Consider the following 12,955-nt stretch of genomic DNA (forward strand, 5'->3'; position numbering starts at 1 on the left):
TCAAGTACCTACAGGTAAGTCCCGTCCCCTGGGCACTGGGAGCCAATGTGCAGCATGTTTGGTCTCTGGTTCCCTGTGTCCTTTGCCTGTTACAGTGCTCAGGCTCCCCCTGTGCTCCAAGACGAGCTGGAGCTGGAGGGGAGCAGTTCCTTGCTGCTGTTGTGTCCTGCAGACCCAAAGATGCAGTGTGCTGGGTGGGTTGTTTGACCAGCACGCAGCTTAGTCTTACTGTGCCGTGCTTTTTGGTCTGTAGGGTATGAGAAATCCAAAGTAAGCCCCCAGCCATCACCTGGGTGGTTGTCTGGGCACTTGAAGGTACAGCCATAGCAAAGGGGGCTTCGTTGGAAACCCTTTGATCTGCCAAAAGGGGCAAGCTCAGCGCTAGCTCTTTGTTCTGCCAGTATTGGCTCTGTCCTGAGGATGAGACATGCTTCCAGCACAGGTGTTGGGGCTTCATGGCCCTTGTCCCAGTGGGTGTTTTGCTGGCAGCGGTGGTGGCAGGAAGGAAGCTGCTGATTCCCCTGGTGAGGCTGCAGCAGGGCTCTGTGTCCCCTCCCCAGCGGGTGGGCTGCTGCCAGCGTCCATCTGCAGGTACTTGCTGCTCTGCAACAAACCACAGCAATGAATGTCCCCTTCCAGTCTGTCCAGTGACCTTTCCACTTATGTACTGCTGCTGTCTTCAGGTCCTGTTCCCTTGGAGCCCCATGCTACGGGGCAGGAAAGGACAGGAATGATGCTCTGAGCAGAGCACTTGCAAGAACTGAAGTGGTTTATGCTTTTTTTATTAAGGAGGTGTGTTTTGTTTGGGTGTTGTGTTCTGTTTTCTTCCTTTGAGTGGCTGCTATAGTGGGCTTTGGTTCTGGCTGTAGTCCCAGAGTGAAGGAATATATTCTTATATTTAATGGGAAAAGCTAGTTTTGCACACTGGTGGAGATGGAGAAATCCTGTGGGCTTCAGTATGAGCAGCTCTTGTGGTTTAGTTTTCTTTCACAGCTATATTTATGGAAGGAAAATAAACCAGCTTTCCCTCCTAGTCTGGAGATGATTTCAGTTTGTTCCTCCAAACCACTTGCCAGGTATTAGTGATGAGAATAAACCTTCCCTGTGTATACTGGTTATCTTGTGTCAGCTTTGTTCTGTCTCCTTTCCCATTCCAAGGGCTGATGCGATCCCTGGCTATGGTGACAGGAGGTCCCTTAGCGCATGGAAAGCTTGGTGGTGCTCAGACCCCATCCTGAACGGCCTTTCTCCTCCCTCTTCCAACCCCCTATGTACCCCTTGCTGCATTACATGTGCCCTCTGGACGTGGAGCTTGTGCCATTTATCCAGCTCACCTGAGTGCTGACCAGGGTTAGACCAATAAAGCCACTAAGGCCAATGCCATCAGCAATGACCCACTGCCTGGGTGCTGCACCAAAGCTTTCTGCTGCCATCAGAGGCTTCTGCCGTGCTCTCCCCAGCGCAGTGATTGCATTACAAAGCCTCCTAATCCTGGTATTTTAGCTGGCAGGTCTGTATTTTTAGGCTACAGCTGTTAATTGTGGGAGTGAGTGGGACAGGGAAACACAACCCAAGTTCTCCTCATCTTACTCCATAGATTTTAAGCACAATAATGATGGGCTACTGCAGAGATAAAGGCTCTCTTCTCATGTATGCAGACCTTAACGTGAACATGTGCTGCTGTGGTCTGCTTTGAGCTACTCTCTCAAGTGCTTCAGCCTCCTGCCTTCCATGTGCTGCATGGCACCTCGGTGCTGACCCCAGGAGGCTCCTCTGTGTCCAGGAGGAGCATCAGGGGCCCTGGGGATACACTCTGTGCTATCCTCTGCCAGAAGAGGATGCAGGAATCTTGTGATCTGCTTTCTTTGATGTACAGAGGAAGCTCCCACAGAGAGGGAGGAGGCAGCCTGGCTTCCCAGGGAGTTCGGTATGGAAACCAGAACCTCCCTGCAGCTCTGTCTGTCCTTCCCCGTGCAGCAATGCTGTAGGGAAGCTAAACCCACATTCCCTACCCCTCTGCAGCTCACTCCTGAATAACTGCAGGGAGATTCTCCCAAGAAAGCTTCTGTATTGTTCTGTTAAGTGGAAAGAGCAAGAGTTGGGTGGGTGCTTTTAAAGTAATAGCTTAACTGCTTTAAGTAGGAAGGAATAATAAGGCAGAGTTAAGGTGTCACTGCATCTCATTTAAAAATTAAATAATTTTTAATAAGAAACTTATTAGCTAGACAAAAATAACTCCCATTAGCTAGCAGCAGCCCAGAGGCATGTTTGAGGCTTGGGGAAGAACCTGGTTTCACATTCAGGAGCTGTTTAAAATGAAGGCTCTTCCTGAGCTTCCCTTCCAGGGCAAGCTTCAGACCCAGCTCATCTGACCCCGGCCCTTCTTCCCTGGGGGGGGCAACCAAAGTAAGGGGTGCAGCTCTGCGACAAAAGAGAAGGGGGAACGTTCTTCAGGGAGTATCAACTTAGAAGGGGGCTTAAGTTTCCACACTGTGGAAAGCCAGGGACTGAGAGCTAAGTAGCCCTGGTGTCTGTCCAAGTGACAATCCAGCTTTTCCTTGTGTAGGGAGGCTGGGTACAGCCACCAGCGTGGCGGGAGCTGTGTGTGGACCAGATCCAGTGTTGGTTTCTCTGCAGATTCAGTTTCCAAATGCTTCCTTGAAATGTTTAGACTATCCCAAGCTGTTCAGCAGAAGAGCAAAGGCTGACTCTAGTGGTGGAGCCACCTTTCTGAGCTGAGGCACATAATGCATGTATGAGGATGGAACCCCTCGGCAGGAGCAGCCTGCAGCCAGAGAACACTCAGAGAGACTTGTTTCTAGACTCCAGCTCCTGTGTCAGCTCACAACCTGGACCTTTCAGACTCTCAAGAGATGTCCACACAGGCTCAGTGGTTTTGAGGGCAGGTTTTCCTGGTGTGACCAGGCTGGTGGCAAATGCTGCAGGTCCGTGGTTTCTTGGCAGTGGCTCCTGAGGAGAGGCTGCCTGGTCTCTTAGCTTTACTTCCCAACCCTCTTGAGAATCCACTGCTGTCAAAATGGTTCAAAGAGACATCTCCAGAAGGCCCTAGAGAGAAACAACGTGCATGTAAGTACCTCTGAAGTCAGAAGAAGGAGAGAAACGGGAGGTAAGTTCAAAATGGTAGGTCAAGGATGTACTATCCCAACCACTCAGATTATACCCGAAACTAGACTTGCTTCAGCTTTGTCTGAACAGTTAAATGTTGCCCATTTGTCTTGCAGCATTAGAGAAATGTGGGAATTGAGCAGGGAAACTGATCTGCCTTGTTGCATGCTTTGGCCTACATCTGAAGCAGAAACAACACCCCAGAGGAAAACTTGGATATTAAGTAGTTTGGAAAGCTTTAGTCTACTCCTTTAGGCCCAAATGTCTGAGAAGGAGGAGGAGGATTTCTTTCAGACAACATCTCCACCCATCTCTCTGCTTACTGTCCCTTTGTGTGTGTGCTCTTTCTTTTGCATCCTTATTTTGTGATTATGTTTTTATGGGTATTTGTTTTCAGCATCTCTCCACAGCAGCCACACTCAGTTTGTCAGCTCTGATCAAAGCTTCAGAAAGACTTGGCTTTTCTCTGCATTCCTAAAGTAGGGCAGAGGGAGTAGCACAGTTTCCCTGGCATGACAGAATGGGGTTTACCATCTCCAAAAGTGGTGCTGCTGCTCCAACTCTGGACCCAGCTGGTAACAGCTCTCATAAAGCTGAGCACCAGAATTTGGGAGGACAGATTCCCAAATAGTGTTGAAAAGAGGGATGAGCTTTATCCAACAGGTCATAGACAGACAGATGCTTAAGATTACTGCGTGTAGAAGGAAAGCATCCTGCTTGGAGCTCAGCAGATGTATGGTTGGAAAAGGTAAGCCAGACTTGGTTGTTATGAGCAACATCTGCAGTGCTAGAGTGTTCCTGACAGATGGTCTAAAGACAAACCTGAAGTCTGTTAAATGTATGAGTTACTCCAGAAGCTCTCGTGCTGTGGTAGCATGAGAAGTATGTTCAGTTTAGCCTCAAGAACAGCCTCCACCCCTTGTGTTCCACCCCAAGCCTGGCCTTACCTGGAGCTGTGTTTTCATCTGCCCACTGGAAGAAGCCACACTGCTGGTCCCGGGGTTTCGAGCACGTGTGGAACTGCCTCCCTTTGTTGGGCCCATCCTTTTGGACAGTGCGTGTGACAGCTGGCTGGTCACAATTGCACACTGTGCTGCCTCCTGGATCGGAGCTGCTGCTTCCAAAGAGCTCTGGGCCTCTCCCTCCTCCTCCTGGGCGCTGAAATCCTGCTGGGCCCCTTCCTGCAGAGGGCTGGGGCAGCGCAGAGCCCCGTGGAGCCCCGTTGTTTCTGTCCTCTGGCTGCTGATCAGCCCAGAGAAAGAAGTTGCAGGTGCTGGTGCTGCATTTGTAGAACTGCCGGCCTTGGTTGGGCCCCTCTTTGCGCACAGTGAGCAGCAGGGCTTCATTGCCACAGTTGCACACCACTGCGTTGTTCCCATCATCTGGAGCAGCTGAAAGAGCAGGTCTGGGTGTTCGTGTGGAGCTCATAGGGAGCAGATGTCTTCGTGCCAGGTTTGTGATCCCCCTCACGTGCCTGTTTTCACCACTAGGTCTGTTAAAGGAGTTGTTGACCTGCGAGTGGTTGGCTTCCTGGCTGGTTGATGATAGGGGCTGGGATCTATTTAAGTACTTCAGGTCCAGGAGCTCTTTGAGCATGTCATCACAGCCTCCAATGCAGCCAACAAACTCCAGGGGCATCACGGGTGGAACGCTGCCTCTCTTGAATTTAAACTTCAGTCTAAAAGGAAAGGAAGAGTAAGTCTCCCCGTTCACACAACTTCACATCAACAGACCTCGATTTGGACTTCAGTTTTTACATTGTGGAGTTTCTTTTTGATTTCTGCTATACTATATAGCAGAATATATACTATATATATATACAGAATATATACTACAGAGGGTTTTTTCCAACCCCTCTTCTTTCTATCCCCAAGCCAAAGCTGCTCCATCTTTCCAAGACTGGAATGGAAATCGACTGCTTAGCCCATGAAATCTCTGGCCCTGATGGCTAACATGGAATGTCTAAGAGGCTGCATTTCCTCAAGGGATAACTGGTCTAACCTACCTGTGAACTGGATGTGGTTTACACACAGCACAGATGCTCTCATCCCTGGCCACGTCCAGCACAAAATCAGGAAACCAGACTGCAGTTTTGCAAGCTGGGAAGCCCATGCAGCTGAGATAGAACCTGCCATGGGACAAAGGCACCAGATGAGGAGAAGGCAAAGTGAAGACAGCCACTGACCTGTTCTCCTGCCTTCTCACCACCAGAAATTGTCAAAGCAACAACTTTTAAGGGAAAATAGGTATTTGAGAGAGAAGTTCAGCTGAATCCACACAGCTCAGGTAGCTGGTGGAGTCAACTAGCTGCAGCTCAAGTTTTCATGCTTGCTGCAGAGGGGAGGTAAATGAACACCACCTAGAAAACCAACACAGAAGGCTACTTCCTCCAACAGGGAAGACCACCAACCCGCCACTCTTCCTGGTCTTCAGCACCATGTCATTGTTGCACTGTGGACACTTCCGAACGGAAACGGGTGCTGCTGGATAAACCTCCTGCTCTGCAGTTCCTGTGGCTTCTCCAAAGTACTGAGCCAGGGCCTGGTCCAACCTATAAAGAAACCAGCAAAGCATCCTGTGTGTCTCTCCTGCAAAGAACAATCAGGCACTGCAGTTGAATCAGTGCCTGTTGCCCTCCTCACTCCCTCTCTGAGCTTCTTCATGAGCATGTTGGTTCAGCACCAAGCTTCTGGAACAGGCTAGGTGTGGGTACAACCTGCAGAGGTCAGTGCATGTTGCTATCTCCTCCACCCAGCTCTGAATTTAATCTTAAAGGTTTAAACCACGGTAAGAGTTAGCTGGCACCAGCTCATGTCAGCGTGCCAGGCTGTGAGTCATGCATGCAAATGCCTACACGCACTAGGCAGAGCTCCAGGGAAACTGTGACAGGATCCCACTCCAGGCTGAGCCCTGCATGAGAAGCCAGCACCTCCCAAAACAGCAACCAGAAGAGGGCAAAGACAGGACTCACTTGTTGGCTCTGGCCACAGCTTCGATGAAGACTTGCTTGTACTTTTGGACCTGCTGCTGCAACACTACAGACTTGTCTTTTTTCCCCTCACAGATGAGTTTCAGATCAGCCTCCAGCTCAGCTCGAAGGTCAGGCTTGGACATCTCGTAGCCCATGGAATCGTAGCCTGAGGAACACAGTGCATGGTAAGCAAAAGGAAGGAGCATGTAAGGAACCTGCCATCTTCCTAATGGATACTGCCCTTACCTTCCACCAGCCCCATGCCCAGGTGGCCTGGGAGGAAGCGCTGATCATCTGTGAGGCCCACGTACATCCGTGTCTTTATCGTCTCGATGTGCTCGGCGTGAGTGGCGTCAGTCCCTGAAAGCAGACAGGCTGTCAGGCACTTAGTGCCAAGAAGTGGCTTCCCCTGTGCCTAGCACAGAGGGCAAGGTGCTAAAGGGACAGGGAGACAAGTTATGGTGCGAAGCAGCAATGCCCTTGTGTCCCAATGGCACTGAGGCCAGCAAGGTGCTGGGAGGCACAGCCTGGAGCCTAAATAACACATCTCCCTAAGTATATGGAGGCCTCTCTGCAGGCTCCTTAGGATGTCTGGACTTTGCCTGCAGGTCTCTACTATTCCTTTGTTCTGTGCATTTACGTGATTTCTTATCTGAAGTGACTTTTAGAGAATTCCCTACTCTGAGGGTGGGACATAACTGCTGTTAGAGAAGCTGAGAAGAAGCTTATGAACAAAGCTCTCCCAAGAGCGAGAGGCCACGCTGCCAATACTGACCAATGCCATGTTTCTCCATGAGAGCAATGAGATCCGCTTCTGTGAGGAGCAACGGAGGGCTGGTTTCCCCATCCACCATCTCCACTGTAGTGGGCTGAAAGCGAGAGCCTTTCTCATACAGTGGGATAACCTGAAGGGAAGGAGAATCTCTTTGAAATTGCCCTCTGGTCTATTCACTGAAGACAAAACGTTACACTAACAATGCCATAACAGAGCAGCACCCTGGTCTGGAGGAGATCCAGCCTCAGGGTTCTCAGGATCAGCCAGTAATGAGTTGCCAGAGAGACCATGGAACAGCAATTGCAGCTCCTCTTGGTGAGTAAAGTCAATCCCACAGCCTTGTATGGTCTTTGCTATGCTGTCAGAAGGGGAAGAATCTATCCAGAGCTGGCACAACAAAGCTGCACAGGTTTCCAGCAGAGATGGCTCAGAGTGAAACACCCAGTGGGTCATAAATTACCAAAGGGTGTTCTGTAGAGGGGTCTGAAGTTGGCAGTGAAATGCTATTTTAAACTCCAGGTACTTTAGCCTCTCCCATCTATGTTATTCAAGGGCATTACCTTATCACTCCACTTCTCATAAGGATAGACTTCCAGGTAATTTCGGGCCAGGATCATCAGTCCTTGAGCAATGAATCGCTCACTGGCAATGTCAATCTCCACGGTGGTTTCCTGGCCCTTGGCATCTTGAGAGCAGCAAGCCAAGAAATGGCGCACAATGAACTCGTACAGCCTCTGCTCGTTGCCCTAATATCAAACAGTAAGAAAGAGTCCTCCTGTGATGGTGTCAAGTGAGATCTCAGGTGAGGTTACTCTGCTAATAACCATATTATTAAGACTTCTTCATCTATCAACCTCTGCCTTTGCTAAACTCACCTGCAGGTTAGCAGTGTATTTGGTGGGGTGAATGGGAGGGTGAGCCTGATCTGATTTGCTTCCACTCCGAGGGGTTGGCCCACCCTGATCCAAAATCCTCTGTGCAAATGCTCCCCAGTTTGGGTCCTGTGTTTGCTGTTGTACTAAGGCAGAGAGATTCAGCTCCTTGGGGAAAATGTTGGTCTCTGTTCGGGGGTAGCTAATGAACCTTAAGAAGAAAGGCAGCACTTTAGTCCATCCTGGAGCACCTCCTAAAGGCCTTTTACTTTTGAAAGACTTAAGTTTACCAAGCCAAGTCTTGCTTTCTTACCCTTGAGTATAGAGTTTTTCTGATATCCTCATGGTTTCCTTTGCATTTATCTTCAGTTTGCGGGAAGCCAACTTCTCAAGTTCCTGCATTTGGAGGAGCCAGAACAAAGCAGAAGCATTGGTGCATAATTCAGAGTGGTGAGTAAAATACCTGTTCAGAGCTTCCTTCAGGTAAATCCTTTCAGCACAGTTCAAACGTACCACAGTGTCCAGGGGCAGGGGCCTCCATTTGCTCTTGGGCTTGCTCCCAACCTCAACAACAGTTGCTACGGGATCCTAAACACAAGGTAAAACACAAAATCTCCTTTAAGAGTTTACTCAAACTGTTCTTTAAACGTCTTGAGCAAGACCACTACAGGAAGTGTTTGGCTGACACTGGGTTGTACAACTATTGATAGCCTTTCCTACCTCCATACACATCTGGTAAAGGACCAGGCATGCTGTGTGATTGAAGAGCCGGTTCCTCTTCCAGTTGAAGACCACGCTGTCATCTTCATGATCGTGTGTCACTGTGTTGAACAACAGACCTGAGTGCTACAGTAGTAATACAAGTGAAATACAGCAAAGGAAATACAGGCACTATTGGGAAACCTTTCAGTTCTGCTTAGCGGTCATAGCAAAGAAAGAGGAAACCACCTCTGCAGCACTGTTTGGTTGTCGCCCTTATGTTCTTCCCTTCTATACATACCGAACCCTCTAAGACTGAGCCCAGGACTCCTTTTTCCCAAGCGTACCTTTTATTTTATAGAAGGCTTCAGGAACGAAGGCCTGGATGGCTTTAAAGCGTTCAACTACAAAGCCCAGTGTTGGGAACTGACAGCTACCATAGCTGATGAGCTGATCTGCCAAGATATCAGGGAAGATCTTCCGCAGCCTCAGTGTCTGGAATCTGGTGAAGGCAGCACCTGAGAAAAGAAAACAGACACCAGAAGTGAATACAACAACACTGAATGATCACCACAACATTTCAGGTGGTTCTTTTTAACAGTTTTGAGTACTAATTTTACTCTAAGCTTAACACTCAGTTGCAGGAGCCTGTCAGTGCTGCATGAGCTATAAACCTAACACTTCCTTCAAAGAGCGTGTTTCCAGTAAAATATGAGATGTTGTGTGGTTCTATCTGATCTAATAAGCAGATTTACAACACTGCAGAGGGCATTTCTGCCTTGTCATGAGGATACAGTAACAGATGTTTTCTGAACATCCCTCACTGGGCTTTAACAATGTGCCTTCAACGGCGTCAGATGAGAAGTGAGGAAGAGCCTGAGGGATGGCTCTCATTTGTAAAGCAGTCTCAGGGAGTTCAAGTATTTATAGACACACTGGTAACAAAGCTGTCCCCTACCACGCTTGGCCACCTCCTGTTAGCAGAGGTGTACGGGAGGGCCTGGCAGCCTGCTCTCATCACCAGGGCACGTTTACATACCTATCCTGAGGTCCAGCTCCTGCCTGACATCGACGGCATCACTTGTTTTCTGATCAGGTTGGGTGAGGTTCTCGCAGGCTGTTCTGACAGCATGGAGCGTGATCTCTGAGAAACGGGCTCGGAAGACACGGAGGTTTGGCTTTACTGTCAGAGAAATAGAGAAAAAACCCCAAAGAAATAAAAGAGTGGCCAAACACCAATGGAAAGGAGCAACTAATCAACAGCCACCTTCAAATGAGTGTGCTTTCAACCTATTCTACAGCTTTCCAATAGCTGACTATACTTCTGCTCTATCAGAGCCACATATTTAACAATGTTTAACCTGGACACAGTAAAGTTGAGAATATGTCTCTGTTCCAAGATCTCTGAGCAGCAATACCTGTCACATCAGCACTTTAATGGAACTCTGATGAAGAAGCTGCTCTACGCACCAGCTTTGCAAACGTGAATTATCTCAAAGCCAATGTTCTCTCCTTCTCGGTCGCAGTCAGTCCAGATCACCAGGGCTTGGCACTGCTGGATTTCTCGTTCAAGGGTTCTCTGAGATGAGGAAACAACACAAACAGACACACAAGGTCACTTGCTTTGTCATCTGGTTTTAGAATGAAACTGAACATGAAATGCAACGTGTATCCATAGAGATTGTTGCAATAAGGTTTTGTAGTCGTGTGTCTCATAGATCAGGCAGCTTTCAAAAGAGCTGAGTCATTTATTTACATCTGACTCTGTTATAAAGCATGGTTTTGCTCAGATCGTGCCACAGTCTGCTGAAAATGGCATTTTTTTGGTCAAATTGAGATGCAGTTACCAATTCCACCTTGTTGGAAAAACGATTTCTACTTTTAGCAAAGCAGCTGTTCCTTTACTGCTCTAATGGTACATAAGCAGGAGACTTTTGATGTCATAGATGAAAAGTATACATATATATATGTATAAAGTATATATATGTATAGTCCTAGAAAATGCAAGAGGAATTTGCTAAGCTCTAGAAACTTGATGTTAAAGACAAAGGTACAATTTTCCTCCTGTCTGAGGCAATATTTGCAGAACCTCTGACCTCAAAAGAGTTTCAGGGGAAACTCTTAAAAACAACATACCTTGATATCCATGTAATTTTCAGGGCAATACGTCTCAATTTCAGCATCAAAAAGAGATAGAGGGTTGCAGCTATGCCTGGGAAAGAGAGGATAAAGAGTGTGCATAACAAAAACTAAAACATATGTTAGTGAGACACTAACTGCTGCTGTCTTGTGAGGAAGTGCTGTTCAAGTACTGGAATTAATATGTTTTATCATGGGCTTCATCTGAGCATTTCATGTGAACTCCAAACTGTCTGAGTTACACTTAAAAAGCAAAAGAAAGAAAAAGCAACCAGAGAAAACAGCAAATCTGGAAGGCTGCCCTAAACAAGCAGCTTCTCTTATTTCAAGTGCAGAGAACAATGGGGAAGGAAACCAGAGAAAGTGCCTCACGTCCTGGGGACAGCTCCTGGTTGAACAAAGAACACAAAAACATCGATCAGGTTTCAGAATCAGTTTAATTGCTTGGGTCTGCCTTAATGTATTTTAGCAGCATGACGACTTCAGGGGGGCTTAGCACTCTGAAGACTGTAATTTGAAGTAATATTATATTCTATATCCAATTCAGTACTCATCACCCTGCTCTGCAGCTGTGTCAGAGTCCCTCCTGCTCTGCTTAGCTCAGAGTTGAAAGCAGAAGATGACAGCTCCCTCCTGTGAGGGGTACCATGTACTCACCATTTGCGAAAGGGCATCTTGAAGTCATGAGCCAGTAAATGTCCTGACACAGATGTCATCACCATAGTAACGTTCTGCAAGAGACAGAGCAAGGTAATTAGTGCCCATCCTTTGCTAAAAGCTACCCCCAGGCCCAAGATCTTCCTGCAGCTCTCAATTTACAGTCATGATACCCCCCTCCTGCTAATAAAACAAGCTTTTCTCTCTACTGACAACATGGTCTCCTCAATTCCTGTAGGAAGCTCCCAATTTTAAACAGCAACATCTTTTTGACTGATACAGAACCAAGTTGAAAGACTTAAAGCGATGAAATAGGTTAGTGGTTGAGCTAAGAAAAGCACATCTGACTTTTCCTCATCTTTAGACAAAATGTCCCCATTCACTGGATACAGTTACCTAACTTCTGACAAATTGCTTCTAATAATTAGTATTCTGCACTTGCAGGAGTGGAATGAAGGAAAACTCTACCTGGCCAAACATCTGGTAGTCGTATTCGTAGATCTTGTTGAACTTGGAGAACCCTTCACGCTAGAAGGAAAAGGAAAAGGTCCTGAGTTTCTGGCTGCTAAAGGAAACCAAACTCATTCCACTTTGCTTTACACATGTTTATACACAGCAGAGCATAGAGAAGTGGGGGGCAAGTGAAAACCAGGGACTGTAGCTAATGGAAATTGCCTGTATTATTTGTGGAGACACATAAATGGTGCTTTTCACATTTTAAGTATTTTAAACCATATGTGAGAGTATTTTAAAGCATGTCTGAGGGGATGCCAGGGTCACCTCCCCATGGGAAGTGTCAAGTGAAGAACAGACTTATTGAATGGGGCTGGTCAGTTATATTCATGACAAACAACTACCCTGCTCTGGGTCCCCAAGATGATGTTCTGCCTGAGACTTGGAGAAGTTTCTAGAATGCACATTTGCTGCTTTTTCTACAGAAGCAGGAAGATATCTTCCTTGATTTGGACTGTCAGCACTCAGGTTCTCAGTAACACCTTTGATTCAAATTAATTCTGGTCTAGAAGCACTTTCTAGCTCTTAGCTTGGAAATACTAAGTGAGTATGCAAACTGTTAGTCACAAAACAAAGCAGCAGAGAGGAGAGATCTTTGAACTCCTCCAAACCACAGACCATCTTTGCTTTATTATGTGCACTCCAGTGAACCCCTGACACTTGCTGATGCTGCAGAAGTGGTGCTTTTTGACTGGGAAACACATGCCAGCAGATGGTTTCAGTTCCTGAAGCCTTTCACATACACGGCAAATTGAGGAGCAGCACAGGAAGCCCTCACTGTGGAGCTCAGGGCCTGGAGAAGGCTGTCCAGACAGAGGAAGCGCATCTGGGGAGCTGAATTCCAACCGGAAAAGGGGTCCAAGACTCCCAAATACATTTGGGCAAAGCCACTGTTGTACTCTTGCATGGTCAGAAGCAGCCAGGCACAAAACTAGTGTGATGTGTTACATGTGCTGATGGGACCTGCCTGTACCAAGCTCTGTTGGGTGCTGGGGCTACCACCCAAGACACGGGCTGTGCTGCTGACGCTCTGCAGCCCGCTGAGCCAGAGCCGTGTGTGAGGAACGAGCCTCTGCAATGCCCCGGGCGGCATCGTTCTTCTCGGCCACGCACAGCACCTTCCGGATCCTCTGCAGCGCCGCGTCCTCCGCAGCGCGGGAGAAGAGGCGCCAGGGCTGGGGCAGCATCCTGAGCCCGCGGCCG

General features: G+C 47.9%; 1 protein-coding gene across 1 annotated transcript; it reads right to left on the bottom strand.

The window, feature by feature from the left end:
• Window positions 1-2,887: 2,887 nt before the first annotated feature.
• On the bottom strand, window positions 2,888-12,939 carry TOP3A (topoisomerase (DNA) III alpha). Its single transcript, XM_010019095.1, has 19 exons — window positions 12,790-12,939; window positions 11,708-11,767; window positions 11,240-11,313; window positions 10,580-10,655; window positions 9,914-10,022; window positions 9,483-9,626; window positions 8,791-8,961; window positions 8,465-8,565; window positions 8,258-8,332; window positions 8,058-8,140; window positions 7,748-7,955; window positions 7,433-7,618; window positions 6,873-7,002; window positions 6,344-6,457; window positions 6,098-6,263; window positions 5,537-5,677; window positions 5,132-5,254; window positions 4,074-4,804; window positions 2,888-3,066 (listed from the first exon to the last, which is right to left on the bottom strand). Exons 1-19 carry the CDS (start codon window positions 12,937-12,939, stop codon window positions 2,888-2,890), a joined length of 3,021 nt encoding a protein of 1,006 aa, XP_010017397.1.
• Window positions 12,940-12,955: the final 16 nt, after the last annotated feature.

This window comes from Nestor notabilis, unplaced genomic scaffold, assembly GCF_000696875.1.
Source record: "Nestor notabilis isolate BGI_N333 unplaced genomic scaffold, ASM69687v1 scaffold17697, whole genome shotgun sequence".
Lineage (NCBI taxonomy): Eukaryota > Metazoa > Chordata > Aves > Psittaciformes > Psittacidae > Nestor > Nestor notabilis.

Excerpts from the sequence above, each read along its gene's own strand:
- TOP3A (XM_010019095.1), bottom strand. The coding sequence starts at position 12,939 with ATGCTGCCCCAGCCCTGGCGCCTCTTCTCCCGCGCTGCGGAGGACGCG. Across the intron at positions 9,627-9,913 it reads AATTCACGTTTGCAAAGCTG|TAAAGCCAAACCTCCGTGTC; the intron begins GTGCGTAGAGCA and ends TTTCTCTGACAG. Across the intron at positions 8,333-8,464 it reads TTTACCAGATGTGTATGGAG|GATCCCGTAGCAACTGTTGT; the intron begins GTAGGAAAGGCT and ends CCTTGTGTTTAG.